This window comes from Argiope bruennichi, chromosome 8 (assembly GCF_947563725.1).
Source record: "Argiope bruennichi chromosome 8, qqArgBrue1.1, whole genome shotgun sequence".
NCBI classification, from domain to species: Eukaryota; Metazoa; Arthropoda; class Arachnida; order Araneae; family Araneidae; genus Argiope; species Argiope bruennichi.
In genome coordinates this window covers 37089432-37105584 of record NC_079158.1, presented here as the reverse complement: position 1 = coordinate 37105584, position 16153 = coordinate 37089432, and the positions used below count along the sequence as shown (strand labels likewise).

At 31.7% G+C, this 16153-nt stretch overlaps 1 protein-coding gene across 1 annotated transcript in view; it reads left to right on the top strand.

Moving 5' to 3' along the window:
* The window catches only part of LOC129981248 (homeobox protein SIX1-like), a 53109-nt gene extending 41168 nt beyond the window's left edge, over positions 1-11941 (top strand). Inside the window, exon 2 of the mRNA XM_056092011.1 lies at positions 11359-11941. Within this exon, the coding sequence (XP_055947986.1) occupies positions 11359-11689 (331 nt within the window). The 3' untranslated portion in view covers positions 11690-11941. The remainder of the gene's footprint in view (positions 1-11358) is intronic.
* The last annotated feature ends 4212 nt before the right edge of the window (positions 11942-16153 follow it).

Genomic DNA, 16153 nt, shown 5'->3' with positions numbered 1-16153 from the left:
ATTCAATTGAGCTAAAAATAGAATAGAGGTGACAGAAAATCCATCGCTAGCGGTCTCACAGACCGCACGTCCCCAGTTAAGGGTTAAAGAATGTGAGCGTTCACAAAATAAAAGAAGTGGCCAATTAACGTTGAAGATAATCAATTAAAAATCTACTGAAGCATGCAATTGCTACCTCTTCCGTTAAAGAAATCATTTCTGCTCTGATCTCTCTGGGGCTTGATAAGTAACTTTTCATCAACTCAATCTAAATTTTTTTTTTTTTATCTCCAATATATAGGAAAATTTATAGTATTGTCAACGAAGCTGAAGACTCGTTGGCCAATTGATAGGTCAAAGTAAATCTTCTTTATAGAATTATTCTTCTATGTGATATTTAAGAAGATTTTAAAGTGAATTAGTTGGTTCATTACTTGCGAGTTATGTTGTGTCCTGTTATTGCATGAAGTTGCTCCGTGGTAGCCTGCATTGATATCCACATGACTTTGAAAGAATAAAATTTTACATATCATTGATTAAGAATGACTTTAAACGTGTTCATAACGATTAAGATATTCATTTTTGGTCTTTCAGACATATTATATTCTGCTTTCTTTTACTTAAATTTTTCCTTATTTATATTCAAAGTTTTTCCTTTGCCGGAAAGTGGATTGCCCAATCGTAAATCATATCAGATGTCTTTCCTGCCTGTGGCACAACATTATTAACGATTAATTAATAATGATTTAATAATATGTTATCATAAATTTTTTACCTATGAATATTTTTTTCGTCAATACGATAGAATATGTGATTGACTGTACAAGAATTTTTAAATAGCATCTACCAAGAATTGAAATTTACATAAAAAAAATATTTTAAAGAATTGCAGATTCAGAGGCTATTAAAATTGTTTCCTTCTGTTAAATGTAAATTATATTTAGTCATCAATTATTGAGTCGCCAAGTTTTGATTTTATTATTTTCAAAAAAAAAAAAAAAAACTGTTTTAGTTATTTTGCTCTATTGATTTAAGGTCTGAAATAATACGAATTTACCATTGCATGCAAATGATAATTTTTAAGATTTTATTTTAAAGGGCTTGCACTTTTTTTTTTCGTGATCAAAACTGGAATTGATCCAATTAATATCTCTCCATATGAATTTAAACTACCTGTTCAGCATGTTTACAAAGGCAATTAGCTATGTGTCAAAATTATGTTGAGTAAACCAATATGGGAGCAGTTTCCTCCATATGGAGCGGAAGATGGCAGCTCAGAACCTGTAATCTTCTTTCTAACCCTTTCGTTCCCACGCTTCTGATTCGAACACGTGGTGTTTACCCTGCTCAGAGCCGACAGACATAACTCATTTTGTATGACAAATATGAATATGGGCGGACTGTCAAAGAAAAGAAAGATCTAGCAGTTTCCCCCATATTGACAGCTTCCGGATTTTTAATTGTGGCCACGTTCCTTCCACCTTGTGTGTGTGTGTGTGTGTGTGTGTGTGTGTGTGTGAAGTTGAATTTAGGCTAAAAATTTCGTAAGGAGACACGGAGTATGAAAATGAATGCAATTATTGTATATATAAACTGTTAATAAGTCGAACAATCGATGACTTATGTTTAATCGAAACTTTTATCTAAAATTTTTCAAGAAAAAATAATAAGCATTTTAAATTTGATGTGGTATTGAGAAATATTAATAATCTGGAGAGTGTTGCATTAAGTAAATCATATATCTATTAAACTACTGATTCTTTTTCAAACTATTGATTATGATAAAATCTTTGACGAGATATTAATTCATTTTTATAAAATTTTATTTAGTTTCCATTATAGAAAAACGAGTGAAAACTTTTTTTTTGTTGTTGATTTAATTTAACTAATTACTGCTCCTATCTGTATTTAAAACATGAGAAAGACTCATTATTTTGCCATGATACGTTTTGCTTCTATTCATCCGAAATTCGTGCTTTGAAAATTGCTCTTATTTATAACTAGCAATACCCGCACGGCGTTGCCCGTGGCATAGCATCCAAGAAGAAAAATTTGCTTTAAACTTAAGGCTAGCCTCCACTCGATATGACATGGGCATGTTAAGCCACATCAAACATAAAAATATATTTAGAAATTATCAAAAATCGCTACAAAAGAATTTTTTATAGCACACATTCAGAAATATTTAGACTGTTAAAAAAGTAAAAATATATGTCCGTAGACAAAACAATCCACTAAAAATATACAATAAAAAAGCTGTTTTAAAATTTAAAAATATACAAATAAGTCATTGCACCCACTGTTCCACATTTGTTCCACTTATCAACTCCGTATAATTTGATATAAAGATAATTTGCACTCCTCAGGAGATTTTAAAGAGAGACGGTTAATTCGCTCAACAGAAGTTCTCTTTCCCTAAGCTCATTATTTCTCTGATATTCGCTAATCGAACGTTTCTTTCCTCTTCATTTTCCTTATCGAGCAACAAACGAAGATTTTTGGCATTTAATGTGTTCCAGCCAAGGTTGGATTTCCTGCTTTTGGGCATAATGAGATTTGAATCGCTGTTTAAAATAAGATGTAAACAAAAAATGTATCGCATATGCATACGACAGCTCTTCTTATTTGCACATGCGCAGTTTGAGGTTTTCGCGCATGCACGGAATAATTAAAATCGCAATTATAAAACTCCATTTTTTATTTTAATATTACTTTAAAGTACTAAAACCTTCCCCAATAAATGCTCTAAAAAATGATATAAATATCTCCAATATCCGGTAACTATTTCTCGAGTTTTTGTGGTTCAAACATAGAGACGCTTTCAGGAGACTTCATTTTATACTATGTATAGAAGATACCATATTTTTAGTTGTATTATTTAACTTTTAGATTAAGATATAAGAAATTTCTATCCAATACCAGGGCTCTACTGATAAATGACACGAAAACCAGAGGGAAAGGTCTACCGAAAACTTTCTGGCATACTTTTTAATAAATGTGTTATCTCAGAGAACGCCTTTTACAACATATGCTACAAAATTACAAAATATAAGCCTTTGTCGTGAATTTAGCATTTTTACTGATCTATCATGTAGTCCTTGGTGAGTTAATTGGCGATTAACCACTAGTATGCAATGATTATTATCCGAAGGTCGAATTTGGGTTTTTGTCCTTTTTTTTTCAACCAAAATTTGATATAGAATTACATTTGTAGTCATAAAATTACTTATCAAATTTGATATATTTAAGTTATTGCTTTTACATGTTCCTGAAAGTACAGACCGCTAGACAGCAATCCAATTGTTGGATCACTGTCAATCACTTAAAATTTGATACAAATATACAAATTTAGTAACTCAAAACGTTTTTATTTTGTCACAGACTGACAGATCTAATTTTTAGACGATTACAATACTGCCTCTATATTTCATATACGAGAAGTGATAACTGCATTTACATATTGGGAAAATGCCATACAAAATTTAGATTTAAAAAATGTGCATTGGATTTTAATTTATGAGTTTTTTCTAAAAATATGTTATCAAACTTTAAAATTGAAAAAAGGGCATTTAAAGATTAAAACAAGCCTTAAAATGCACACTATGCAAATATATATATATATATATATATATATATATATATATATATATATATATATATATATATAATGTAGAGCAACTTCCGAAAGAATGAACTTGGAGACAAAATTCAAACGGTTTTTATGGTGAAACTTGCACAAAAATTAAGAATATGAATTTAAAAAAAATCGATACCTTTACACAAAATAGATTTTTTTAATATAATTGCAAAATCAGAGAGAATTTCAAATAACATAAAACAGTTCATATAGTCATATCTTTAATAAATCCATTATAATGTACCTGAGGTATAGTGTATTTTTTCATATTAGGAAATCCAAATACAACCATAATCTCAACGACCCCCCCCCCCCAAAAAAAAAGTTGCAAATTGTCCTTCCCCCCCACACTACCAATTTTTGTCAAAATATGTCTACTCCCATTCGTAATCAATCATTCTCAATAATTACTGTCAATCAAATTATTTTTACCCACCATTTTTTACCTCAAAAGGCCAATAACAAAACGAAATCTATATTGAGCATGAACTAAAAAAAAGCACCCGCGTTGTTAAACACTGGCAGACTTCCTGTGTCTGGTCTGAACATGCCAGTCCCTGAGAAAATGCGTGGGAAACCACTGCAGGTCCCTCCCCCATCTCTCTAAACAGGCTCCCCGCGCTCTAAACAATCTGTTAACGAGTACAGTAGCCACATACGCTGGTCATTTCACGTGTGAGCACCATCCCTCAAAAATGGGATTCGCCATGGGGCATCGAGTACTGTGATGTCAATACCAAAGATAGGCAATACATTGCTTGTTAAAGCAAATAGCCCCCCATAAACTACTTCCGTTCTAGGCGTATTGTTGGTGGTCATCTCAGCTTCTAAACCATTACCCGTGGAGCTATAAATGCACCTTTTCTTGTTTTATTTGTCAAAAATAAACGTACAGATGTAGAGGATAAGGCTGATGAAATGGCATAGTTTATTACTCTGCAATAAAACTGAAGAATCTAAAAAACAAGCTTTATTTATTGTTCCATATAATATGACAGCTGTAAATAAATACATAATTATTTAACATGATAATGTTTATGGGTTAGCATACCGCCGATAAGTTGCGACATGCATGTTAAAAAAAAAGTGCAAAGTGACCAGCGTATGTGGCTACTGTACTCGTTAACAGATTGTTTAGAGCGCGGGGAGCAGACGTTGGATGTAAAAATATCAAATTTGATATGTAGATATATTTTGATAGATGAGAAAGGAGATATTCAAGATGTTAGCATTTTTCGTGAATTGCTTCGGAGCATATTATTTCACTAATCTTACTTTTATTTAGTACAAATTCTTTCCCTAATTGAAATAAATATTTGTAAATCAATTCTATCAATATTGATTAAATACTGTGTTTATACGCACATGCATAGCGACGATATTAAATACGGTATTTTTGTATGTGTCATTGTTGCAATATAATTAAAAGGAAATTTTAAAAATAAGATAAAGATAGACGAATAATTACTGAAACATTATTATGCTACATTATTTTGGTCTGTAGGGACTACGGATTTGCCATTTTATTAACCCTTTCACCGTCCTCTCCTGCCAGCGAAAATTTCTGTTTTTCGCCGCATTAGAACAAACAAAAATAAAAACTGAAACAAGTAAACATTTACAAAGCGTTTCAAACGTTTAAACATTTTAAAATGTAGAAGAACGCTTGAAGCGCGTTACGGGCGCCCTGCAGAAGTTTCACTTGAACGCGCTGGACGCGTTACGGACGACGAAGAGGTTAAATATATTTCTCATAAGCTTGTTCTATATATGCTGTTAAGTAATTAGAATCGAAAAAGAGAGGTGCGGGGATAATTTTATTTTTAAAAATAACCTTTATATTGGCGTCAGTGACATACTGATGATAAGTACATTTCCTAAAGTATAAATATTATATTCACCAGCATTGGTTCCAATATTGTGTAATATAGTTTTAAATAGAGCATGACTCGATTTTCCTGTATTGTATAAATTAATTCTTTATAATCTAAATATTTCTGAAATTAGATCCTAACTGCCTATTATTGAATGAAATATCACATATATAGATGTATTTTTCTTGTAAGTTTCGATGGAAAAAAAAAAAAAAAATAGTACGTCTGACGTTTTAACTATGGGAAAAGTTGAAATTAAAGATTTCAACGTACGATGTCAACTTGCATATTTATCATTTTTGAGAATTTCATTAGTGGAAAAAGCAATGAATATATGAAGTAACTGAGATACTATACTCTGTTTCACCCTAACTTGGCAGTAGTGTATATTCTAGGCATGCCGAATCGCAGTCGCTGTGAGGGGAACTGGGTTACTTTAAACAATAAAGTTACTAGAAATGCAGATCGCTGGCGGAGCTTTATCTCGCAAATTTTTCGCCAAATAGTAAATATTTATTAACTTTATTATATTATCATTTTAAATCAGAGAATTAATTTTTTCCTTATTTTCATTATTTTGTTCAATATTATTGATACATTATTTTAATAAATCATTAAAGTTATTTCATTTCGTTTCATCGTTTCTCAAAAGAAAACCCTAAACCTTTCAATATTCTGTAAAGCGTAGTTCGGTTAATGTTTTTAGAAAAGATATATGTATCATCGTTCACATCTTTTAAAACTTTATCTAATGTTGGGATCTCATTTCTACGAATAAATGCATGGAGTTTTCGTCAGATACAGGATAATGTAAAATCATATTTTAATGTAAAATCGTTTTTACATCATCATATTTACTTTTTCATAAGTTGACCTGAATGTTTACCTACTGAGCCTGGTCGCTTCTTTCCAGGGGTACTTAAAGGACTGGATGCCTTTATTTCTGTTTTCATGTTGCACTTTTTGTTGATTTCACTCGTCTTGAAGGTGTGCACAGCGTATTCGGTGATAACACTTTTTCTTTTTCAGACATTTTGGAAGTGAATAGAAATGACGAATCGAATAAATATTCAACAATCAAAACTAATAACTACTAATGTGATTAATAGTATCAAAAATATCAGCTGGTAAAAAAGCGAGAATAAAAAAGTACGAAAGATGATAATGGTTGGGAACTAAATGAAGCTGAGTTGGCGGAGACGTAAAAGAAAAGCGCGCCAAATATTTGACCTTGAAGACCGGTTCTAGCCAAAGTGGAATTCATTATGTCAATCGTTTCGTTTTATTCGCTCGCTTTATTTACAAAATACTTAACAGATAAACACTTCTAACTTGAGAATAATTTTAAATACATACTGATAAAAAAAGGATTTCTGTAATTTATGATATTATTTGATAAATTTCTGAGCATTTTAACTATTTTAAAGTCGGAATTGATGGGGAATTCTTTCCCAACGCGGAGCGTCACATTTTCTGCCTTTTACAATACTGCCAAGTTAGGGTGAAACAGAGTATAGTCATAAGCAAAGCGGGGGATGGGCAGTGAAAGAGCTAGAAGCGAAGCGTTATAACCAGAACAAAATAAGTTGAAACTCGTAAATCGTGACGATGGATCACATCATTAAGACATTGCGTAATACATTGTTTTGAATTGCTTAAGGTTATAGAAAGAATGTCATGAAATTAGACGCTCCATTTTTAATTTTATTCCCTTTTATTAAATAGAATATCAGTTATTTAATAGTATAAAAATTATGTTCACACTATTCAAATTTAAATTACGGTCACATTCAGGTCATCGTAATTTCATCACATTGGGAAATATATGTGATAGCCATGACTACAAGATCCTCTTATACATATATATGTATATATATCCCAATGTGTTGAAATTATGATGATGTCAGATTATTTCAATTGCATGTGATTATTGCAAGCGTAAACAAACTTTCTTATTTCATTTTATACATACTCCGTACTAAAGCTCTGTGTCTCTTTCCAAACGTCTGTAGCTAAAGTCATAAAAGTGGTTTTTAGATATAATTTTTTTAAAGGATTTTTTCTTTTCTTTTTTTTTGCGTGAATAGATTTCAAGTGTATCGAACCCTCCTTTCTCCCCCAAATAAAAGTAGCGAATGAGAAAAGCGAGAAAAAAAAATTAAAATAAAGCGAGAGTAAACCTTGGTTAGAAGGAAAAAAAAAAAAAAAAAAAGCGGAAAAAAATTATTACAGAAGACTTTTTCGAAAAAATGTCAGAATCGATTGATCATGATGATGATGATGTCATGTCCGCGTTTCCACGGAAAGGGGGTGCAGTAGCTTCTGAGGGTAAAGACCCCCGACCACCCGAGGGCAGAAGTCTGACTTCTAGCTCATGAAACTCACACACATTCGCTTGCACAACCCCTTTTTACCGGGGGGGGGGCACATGTCACAGATAAAACACAGATGAAGAACAACCATGCCCGAACCGGGATTCGAACCCAGGATGCCCAGATCACGAGAGAATCTATTAGTGGCATTATATACATTTCATGGCACAAAAGTATCGCACAAGCCATTAGCAACACTTTTCAGGTACATGTAGTATTTAGCTGTTTAAGTATTTGTACAGTACTCAGCTGCTTATTGTTCATTCTAGAATTCAAAAATCCCTCTGACTTTTGTTCATGCAAGAGAAGGCATTTAATTCGTAGAAAAAGGGGTAAGTGGGTATGAAAGGAAAAGATATTTACATTTAGCTATAGGGTAAATGCAGATTATTCGCCGAATTAGGAGCCGTAATAACCACTTTCCTGTGTGCCACTCCTTAACGAAGTGGAATCATCGAAAGATTCTAATCTCTAAATCCAGATATAAGCAGTAAATATCTGTGCAATATTCAACACTTCTCTGACATTTTGTGCCGCTCACAAATCCAAATTTGCATCGGCCATAATAGTATAGCTTGTTTTCATAGACTTACCGGATATGAATGGTCATTTCTGGATACAATTGGCTTTAGGAAATATAGAAAATCGAAGTATATTTGTTAACTAATGGATAATTAAAAGCTGCAATAAGAGATTCATTGGCAAATGCTTTTTTTTATGATGATGATGAAACTAAAAGAAAAAGTATAACGAGGGCGGTTACTAGGTGTTAGCATGTAAATCAGCATAAACTTGAATATTTCTACTGTTATTCTTTCCAACCGTTGGGTTGATTCGTAACGAAATTAAATCTCCCGTAACTAATTGGAAAACTATTTTTTAATTCCCACCCTTATAACTAATGATACATGTCAGTCTTATTCAAAATTTTAACCAAAAAAGGCGTATGTCTTTTCATATAGACAAAAGCTATGCAGGTGTAAAGAATAGTTGCATTTGCATTCGAATGTAAAATTTATTGTCATTTATATTACCAATTTTTCTCCTTTAAAGGTTATAAATTTTTAAAAATATTTAATACTCTTTTTAAAAAATAAATCAAAGCAAAACTAGAAATAAAAATTGTTCTTTTCCTTCAGGATCGTTGGAGGGGGAGTAGCAGATTTACTACCCATCTTGCAGAGTTGCGTCTTATAATCAAATCGTTGTTGTTGTTACTTATGGGACTTTACAAGCCCTCTGACGAACTGCCAGCGATTTAAATCGAGTGTGCAGTAGCTGATTGCAAAGCCTTTGACCACCCGAGGACAGAAGTCTGACTTCTATTTCATATGAAGATGACACACACATTCGCTTGCACAACCCCTTTTTACAGGGGAAGGGGGCTCTTTCACACACCTTACAGATAGAACACAGGGTAGAGAACAACCATGCCCGAACCAGGACTCGAACCCGGGACACCCAGATCACGGGAAAGACACGCTACCCCTAAGTCGTTATAATCAAGTCGTTGCGTATAGGACTACTTTTATCATTTGGTGACTGCATAGGACCACAGCAACACAGAGGTACTTGTCAATCCCACGAAACTATCGTGTACTTTGGACACTGGCACACGCACAATGAAATCATCTGAAAATGAAATTTATCACGAAGTCACTATCTCAATAAATAATTGAACCATCATTGTTCATTTTCAATAAATACCAGAGATTATTGGAGTGATGAATTGGCTTAGATATTCCTTTAATAATTCAGAAATGAAACATCCCCGCAATGGGGACTTCCGCAGAAATGGGGATTTCAGCGTTTTCCGAATAAAGTTTTGCAATTCTTGAGATCGATAAATTTCCTTTTATATAATGATTATACAAGATTTTTACTATTTCTATCATTTTTTTTTTTTTTTTTTTTGTAAAATTTGTATTTATTTCATTCATTATTTACTTTTCGGTGTTTGGCACATTTTATTATTTTATGAAGTTCAGCTCTTTTTGTTCCAAGTCTGTCTTATCTGAGGTTTACTTGGCAAATAAGTGTCCCCAGCCATCTCATAAGTAACAACTGGCATAAGGAATTGATATTTGGGTTTGTTAGTTTGCATGATATACCAAAGGAATAACTCGCTATCTTTAACTTATCGTAATCTGGTCCCTAAAATATATTCCTAATCAAGTATTAACTTTGTCAATGTTGTTGAATGTGCTAATAATTTATGTTTAAATTTGAGGAGATTTTTTATATTTTTTTATTTTGCGCAATTTGATTAATAATTTTTTGGCTTAAAATTTTTTGTTTAGTATTTATGCGAATAGAATGAGAGAGTGTCTGAATTTTCCTTCAGGAGCAAGGCCACCTCTGATCTTTGGTTGTCCAGTATATTAATACAATACCATATGTGCAATACTTAACTCCACTACAAGTTCATCGATTGGTATTGAACTATCTTCTGTAATAATAACGGCAATTGTATTTACCATAATTTCATTTAGTGCTGAAATTACTCTAAATTCGAAACATGACTATCTTTAATTCTTTGTATACACGAATTGGTTTTGTGAAAAGGCATCTTTATCATAAACCTGCTGCAGCAATATATCGCGTAGGTTCTTGGGAGATTTCTAACGACTAAAGCAAAATTTCGAAAATGCGTACTGTTTTTCATAAATGGCTCCCATTTTCAATAAACGAATAATAGTTCATCCTTATTTATCGTTCATTTTTTTCTAAAAAAATAGAATTTTTAAATATTTTTTTTTTTATAAATCATGCGTGGATTTATCATTTCATTAAAATTTCTCATGCAATGTACAGTGTCCTTTTCTTCCTCTTACACTTCGACTGTTCAAAGTACTCCTTCAGTAGCTTAGTGTTTTCAGAAGGACGATTTGGAAATGTTTAAAAAAATATTGAATTACTTCATGCCGATGCCACTAATCTTCGGGAGACGTAAATAATAGATTACTATTCATATTTAGAATTACATTTTGTAAGATTTATAAAGATGGAAATGTTCTAATAATTTTCTGCGTAATTCTGAAACATTTTGAGTATAAAACAACTTTTGCTATTAAAATGTTTTTTGTTTTTTCAATTAAGCTGCTCTATTCAACACCTCTTAAATGTAAAAAGCCAGGGCATTACATTTTGACATCACTAATAGTTGTATTCTCTTGCCATGACAAATGTCATAATTGGATTTTCTTACCAGGGGATTCGTTTGCTGTGAAAGAAATCCAATTATTTGTGAAATTGGAAATCAGTATTGTTTCCTTTTGTATATAGGAAGTGTTGCTCTAATCTCATAGTCCATTGATCTGATAATTGCCGAGTTATTGGGAAACTACCATATAGTTTTAAGTCCTAAAAGAAATTTGTTTCCAATGAAAGGTTCAACTGAAATACATGCAAATGTTTTTCGAAACAAATTTATTTTTTGAGGGCGTGAACTAATATATGTCGTTACAAAAACTTAAATATTTGTTTTCTTTTTCAGTGACAGTGCTCTAAGCCACCATCAAAGAACAACCACACCACACCTGTGCGTTGGGAATAGTCATATTGTGTCACCTGGTCCTCACGCAACAGCTGCCAGGTCATCTCCAGTGTCCTCTCAAGCAACGCTCTGCGGGCACCACTTTGGAGAAGAGATGGCCAGAGAGTTCCACTTTGGCCATTCGAAATCCATGGACGAACTGGCCGTCATGGCCATGGTCAAATCAGAACCTGGAATCTACCCGTCCACTCTTGTGTATCCCACTAATACTGCGGCATATGATGCAGCGGCTACATTGTCTCACCTCCATTCTTCTATGACTCATTCATAATAGTGACTTTGTCACATTTTTTTTCTTTTTATTTTGGTCATTTGCTCAGTAAAATTTTTTTCTCTTAAATATTGTACATGTGCTCAAAGTATTCGTATATTATTCTTTTTGCGATGAATTGCAAAGAGGAAGTAAATTATTACTTCAGAATATAAGACAGAATCCAGGCTTACTGAGGATTGTCAATATGCCTGATGGTTCTGTAACGAATGTATTGTGATTAGAGGTTGCGGGAAGAGATGGAATGAAATAGAAAATGGTCGAACATTAAGTATTATCTACTATAAAACTGTGCAATAAGTATTGCATTAGAACGAAATAGATACTTACAGATAGATCGTCGCAAGACCTGTCTACTTTCGCAGCTCTAGGATTTCAAGACGGATATTTGAAGGTCGCTTGAGCGTTGGCATTGTAAGAACTTACAGAAATAAAAGATTTTGCTGCATTTTATTGATTATTAAAATTTTACTCTCATCCTTCTGCTTTTCATGTGCAGTTATGTTCTATCATATCGAGATTTTTAACCGGAATGAGACATTAGAATTTGTAGTGAAGTTGAGTGATGTTTTTAGTATGGATTGGAATGTTTGTCTTCGCAAAATAGTAATCTCAATTTCAGAGTTTTGTTAACATGAACCAGCCGGAAGATATTTGTTGGATATTTCGGTTGCAATAATTTTGTTTAAATTAATAACATACAAATATTAGAAAAAGCAAGGATTGTCTCTATTTAATGTTCGAATGTGCATTTTAACGTGGAGATTTTGAATGTCGGACTTCTGTTTAAGAGTAAATGTCTTAAAAGTAAAAACGAATTTCTTTCTTGGAGACAAAATACTTTTAGATTTTTATATGTAAGAGATCGATTACAAATTAATTCGATTGTAGAAAATCCAAAATTACACACTAGATTTTGTCTTATTTTTGCAATTACGTGTTTATCAAACTCGCCTACTTTTCAGCGATATAATTTATCCAATTCCTATTTAAAATTCAATGATTATTTTAAAAAAATGTTAAAGATGGACATTCATTGATCATTACGAAACAGCTAAAAAAAAAAAATGAATTTAAAAAGGCCCAATTCCATATTTTTCGTTATTTTGAAAACTAAATAAATGAGTTCAAATTTTCTATATTATGGCGATACTAGCTTGGAAATAAATGAATTAAATTTGTATAATAAAAACAGAATATGGTAGATTTGAATTCAGAATAAAGCAGCATTCACATGAGATTAACTATGCGCGCAGTAGAAGGCCACGCCTATTTTGGGAAGATAACGTGACCACACATCGATTCATAGTTGCCTCAACGAAGTAACCATTTTTCATTGTCCCATTGTGGTCACATGATCTTCAAAGAGGCGTGGCTTTCTATTGCGCACAATAGTTGGCCTTGTGTGAACACAGCTTAAGTTGCAGATAAAATTGAAAATTTATATGAAATTATACATGCTGACGATAGCATAAAATTACGTCATGTGAATTAAGAAAATGACTCTTCCTTCGTTTGAGACCGAATTATCCAACAACTTTTGATGAGATTAAAATTTTTTTAAAGGATAAATTTTTATACAAGAAAAGGCAGGCGATTGTGCAATAAATCTTCGGATTGCTATGAATAGTGACTATGAAGAGAATCTGTTATGATGCATTTTTATCCGGATAATATTGAAAAAATATTTTGTTTTCCTAATATTGACATATTGATTTTTTGAGATTAAGAAGTAGTCTTGACTCTAAGAGATAAAAAGACTATTTGAGTGGATGACATTGATTATAAAATGGAATGCATGTTTCTTGATTTTATCAGAAAGTTTTTAACTTATGTTTTATATTTAAGTATTTGCCATTGTATCTAAGGGCAGATAGTACATTTTTCTTATAAAAAGTAGACAAAGAACTTCATCATCATTCCAGTTGGTCTGTTTTCCACCGAAAAGATGAATTATAAAGAAACTGTCTTTGTTTTGTTTTAAATAAGGGAAAAGTTTTCATAGCAAGTCCAGAAAGCCAGGGTGGATTTATGAAACTACAGCATTTGAATTAATACTTTTGAAGAATAATAAATGAAATAAAATTTCTAATCCTAATTCATTTGATATTAAGGTTTTTTGATAATGTGGACTTGTTTTGTAAAATTTTTTGAATTATTTTCATGTTCCCTGTTCTTTCCTTATTGTTTTGTTTCTCTTATATGAAATGCAGAGAGCTTTTAATAATCAGAAATCTGGATAATTATTTAAAAATTAACTGAATTTGTCGAAGGAATGTTACTTGAAATTAATAGTAGCACATTTAACATAGAATCTTTATATGATTTTAGTTTTATTAGGGAAAATCAATGGTTATTTTTGTTAAAATTTTGCTGATGGTCGCCTATTTGTTGTTATTATTAAGGCTTTTGCTGATGACTTGGCACTTGTAATTGCATTATTCAAACATTTCTTGATGATTTGACACTTGTAATTGCAGAATTTGTTATTCAAATCTTTATGAATGATCTGACACTTGCAATAACAACCATTAGCTATTCAAACTTTAATTACTGACCCTTCTTGAGGTATTGCAAGCATTATCAGAAAAAAAAAATCTTGAGATTAATACGAACTAGATTATTAAACTTGTTTCTCTTATATTTAAAATTTCAATTTATAATTATCACAGTTAAAATTTTAAATTCTAGGACTACGTGAAAAATGTTATTCAAAGAAAGTGGGATTATCGAATTAAACACACGATTTCGGAAAGGAGAGGCAGTAATGGAAACGATGATGGAATCATGTATTCTTATAGCATAATCTTTAATAAATCGCATTAATTTATCACATAATCTTTAATAAATCGCATTAATTTATCGCATAATCTTTAATAAATCGCATTAATTTATCGCATAATCTTTAATAAAATCATAATCTTTTAAACAATATAATGTATTTTATATTTATTATTATATCCATAAAAATGTGATTTACGCGTTTTCATTGGCTTCTTCTTTATCTTTATTATCATTTTTGCTTATATGTACGCAACGTCAGTTTCAAATTTATTACATGTTTGGATATTCTATGACTATATTAGTTGTATTATACTGTTTATACTGGTGTATATTAATGAAATAATCTATTATGTTATTTATTGTTTTTGTACGAACATACGGTATCAAATATTTCTTCCCCATACATAATCAATTTTTGCCCTCCTTCCTCCCACCGGAAAAAAGTTTTGACAAATAAAGTGAATTCAGAAACTTGCATTTGCGTAGCAAGACAAAATAGTGAAATGAAAAACTACAAAATGCTTATTTTTCATTGAATACGAACAGTTAATAAGTTTTAAGTCAAGGCTTCAATTAAAATGCTCTTCTGGATTAAGTCTGTTTACTAATTAAGACGATTTAATCACCTAACAATCCTAGGCCATCGCCTAAGGGCTCCATAGTAATAGAATTCTCACCCATTAAAACGAAACTGCTACCTTTCTCCACTATCCACCTTGTAATGAACATTAAACTGCAAAAATGTATTTTAGTTATAATTATATTATTAAAGCATTCTTTTGAACTACTGATGCCTTGATTAAATAGAAATGAATGGTACTGAGAACGGTTTTTCCCTTTTGTGCAAGTTTAATGTTAATTAAACTAACATTATTAGCAAATAAAATGTTAATATTTGGTGTGCTATATTCGCCTATGCATATGAAAATTATATATAAGTAAATACAGCATACTCTCGAGTATTCGACCTATTGTAGCAGACCGGATAACAAAAAAGCCGGATAGGCCAGAATTCTATGAACTCATATCTTTGCCCACCAATACCAGAAGACAATGTCTTTGTATAAAATTCACTGTTATAATATGTATTTTCTAACTTCTTATTGAGTACTAAATCCTCCATTTATATCAAGCCATGTAGAAACGTGAACGGGGTGCGGTCCTGTGAATCATAGAAGCAGTTGCCATAACGTGTCGAGTTAACCCTTTAAAGGGTCATTTTTTTTCTAGCCATATTATGTAAAAATATTTTTAGGCTTGAAATTAGAATAAGAAAAGAGATTCATTTAGCTTATTAGATAAATTTCGTTTGATTCATCAATTAATTTGGTTCATTAATAATTAAGTAACAAATCAAGACACATCATTTTGAATGAGATGAAGAACTGAAGCATCTAAGTTTCTGACTTACTAAAAAAATGTGTCAGAATTCATGCCAATCTACATAATTTCATTCAAAGATTGATAAATTTGGTGGGAAGCATACTTCCCACGGCGCTAGAAAGGGTTAAAATAGAAACTCTGTACTGGTAGTTTATATATGTTTATATATTGCACTGCAAGTTTCAAGAATTTATCAATGAAAAAGTAAGTTTAAGGATTTAAACTGTTAACATAAATTCTGTAATGCCTAACTTAAATACAAGAAGCATAAACAAAACGTTAAAGTAAATAAATGAT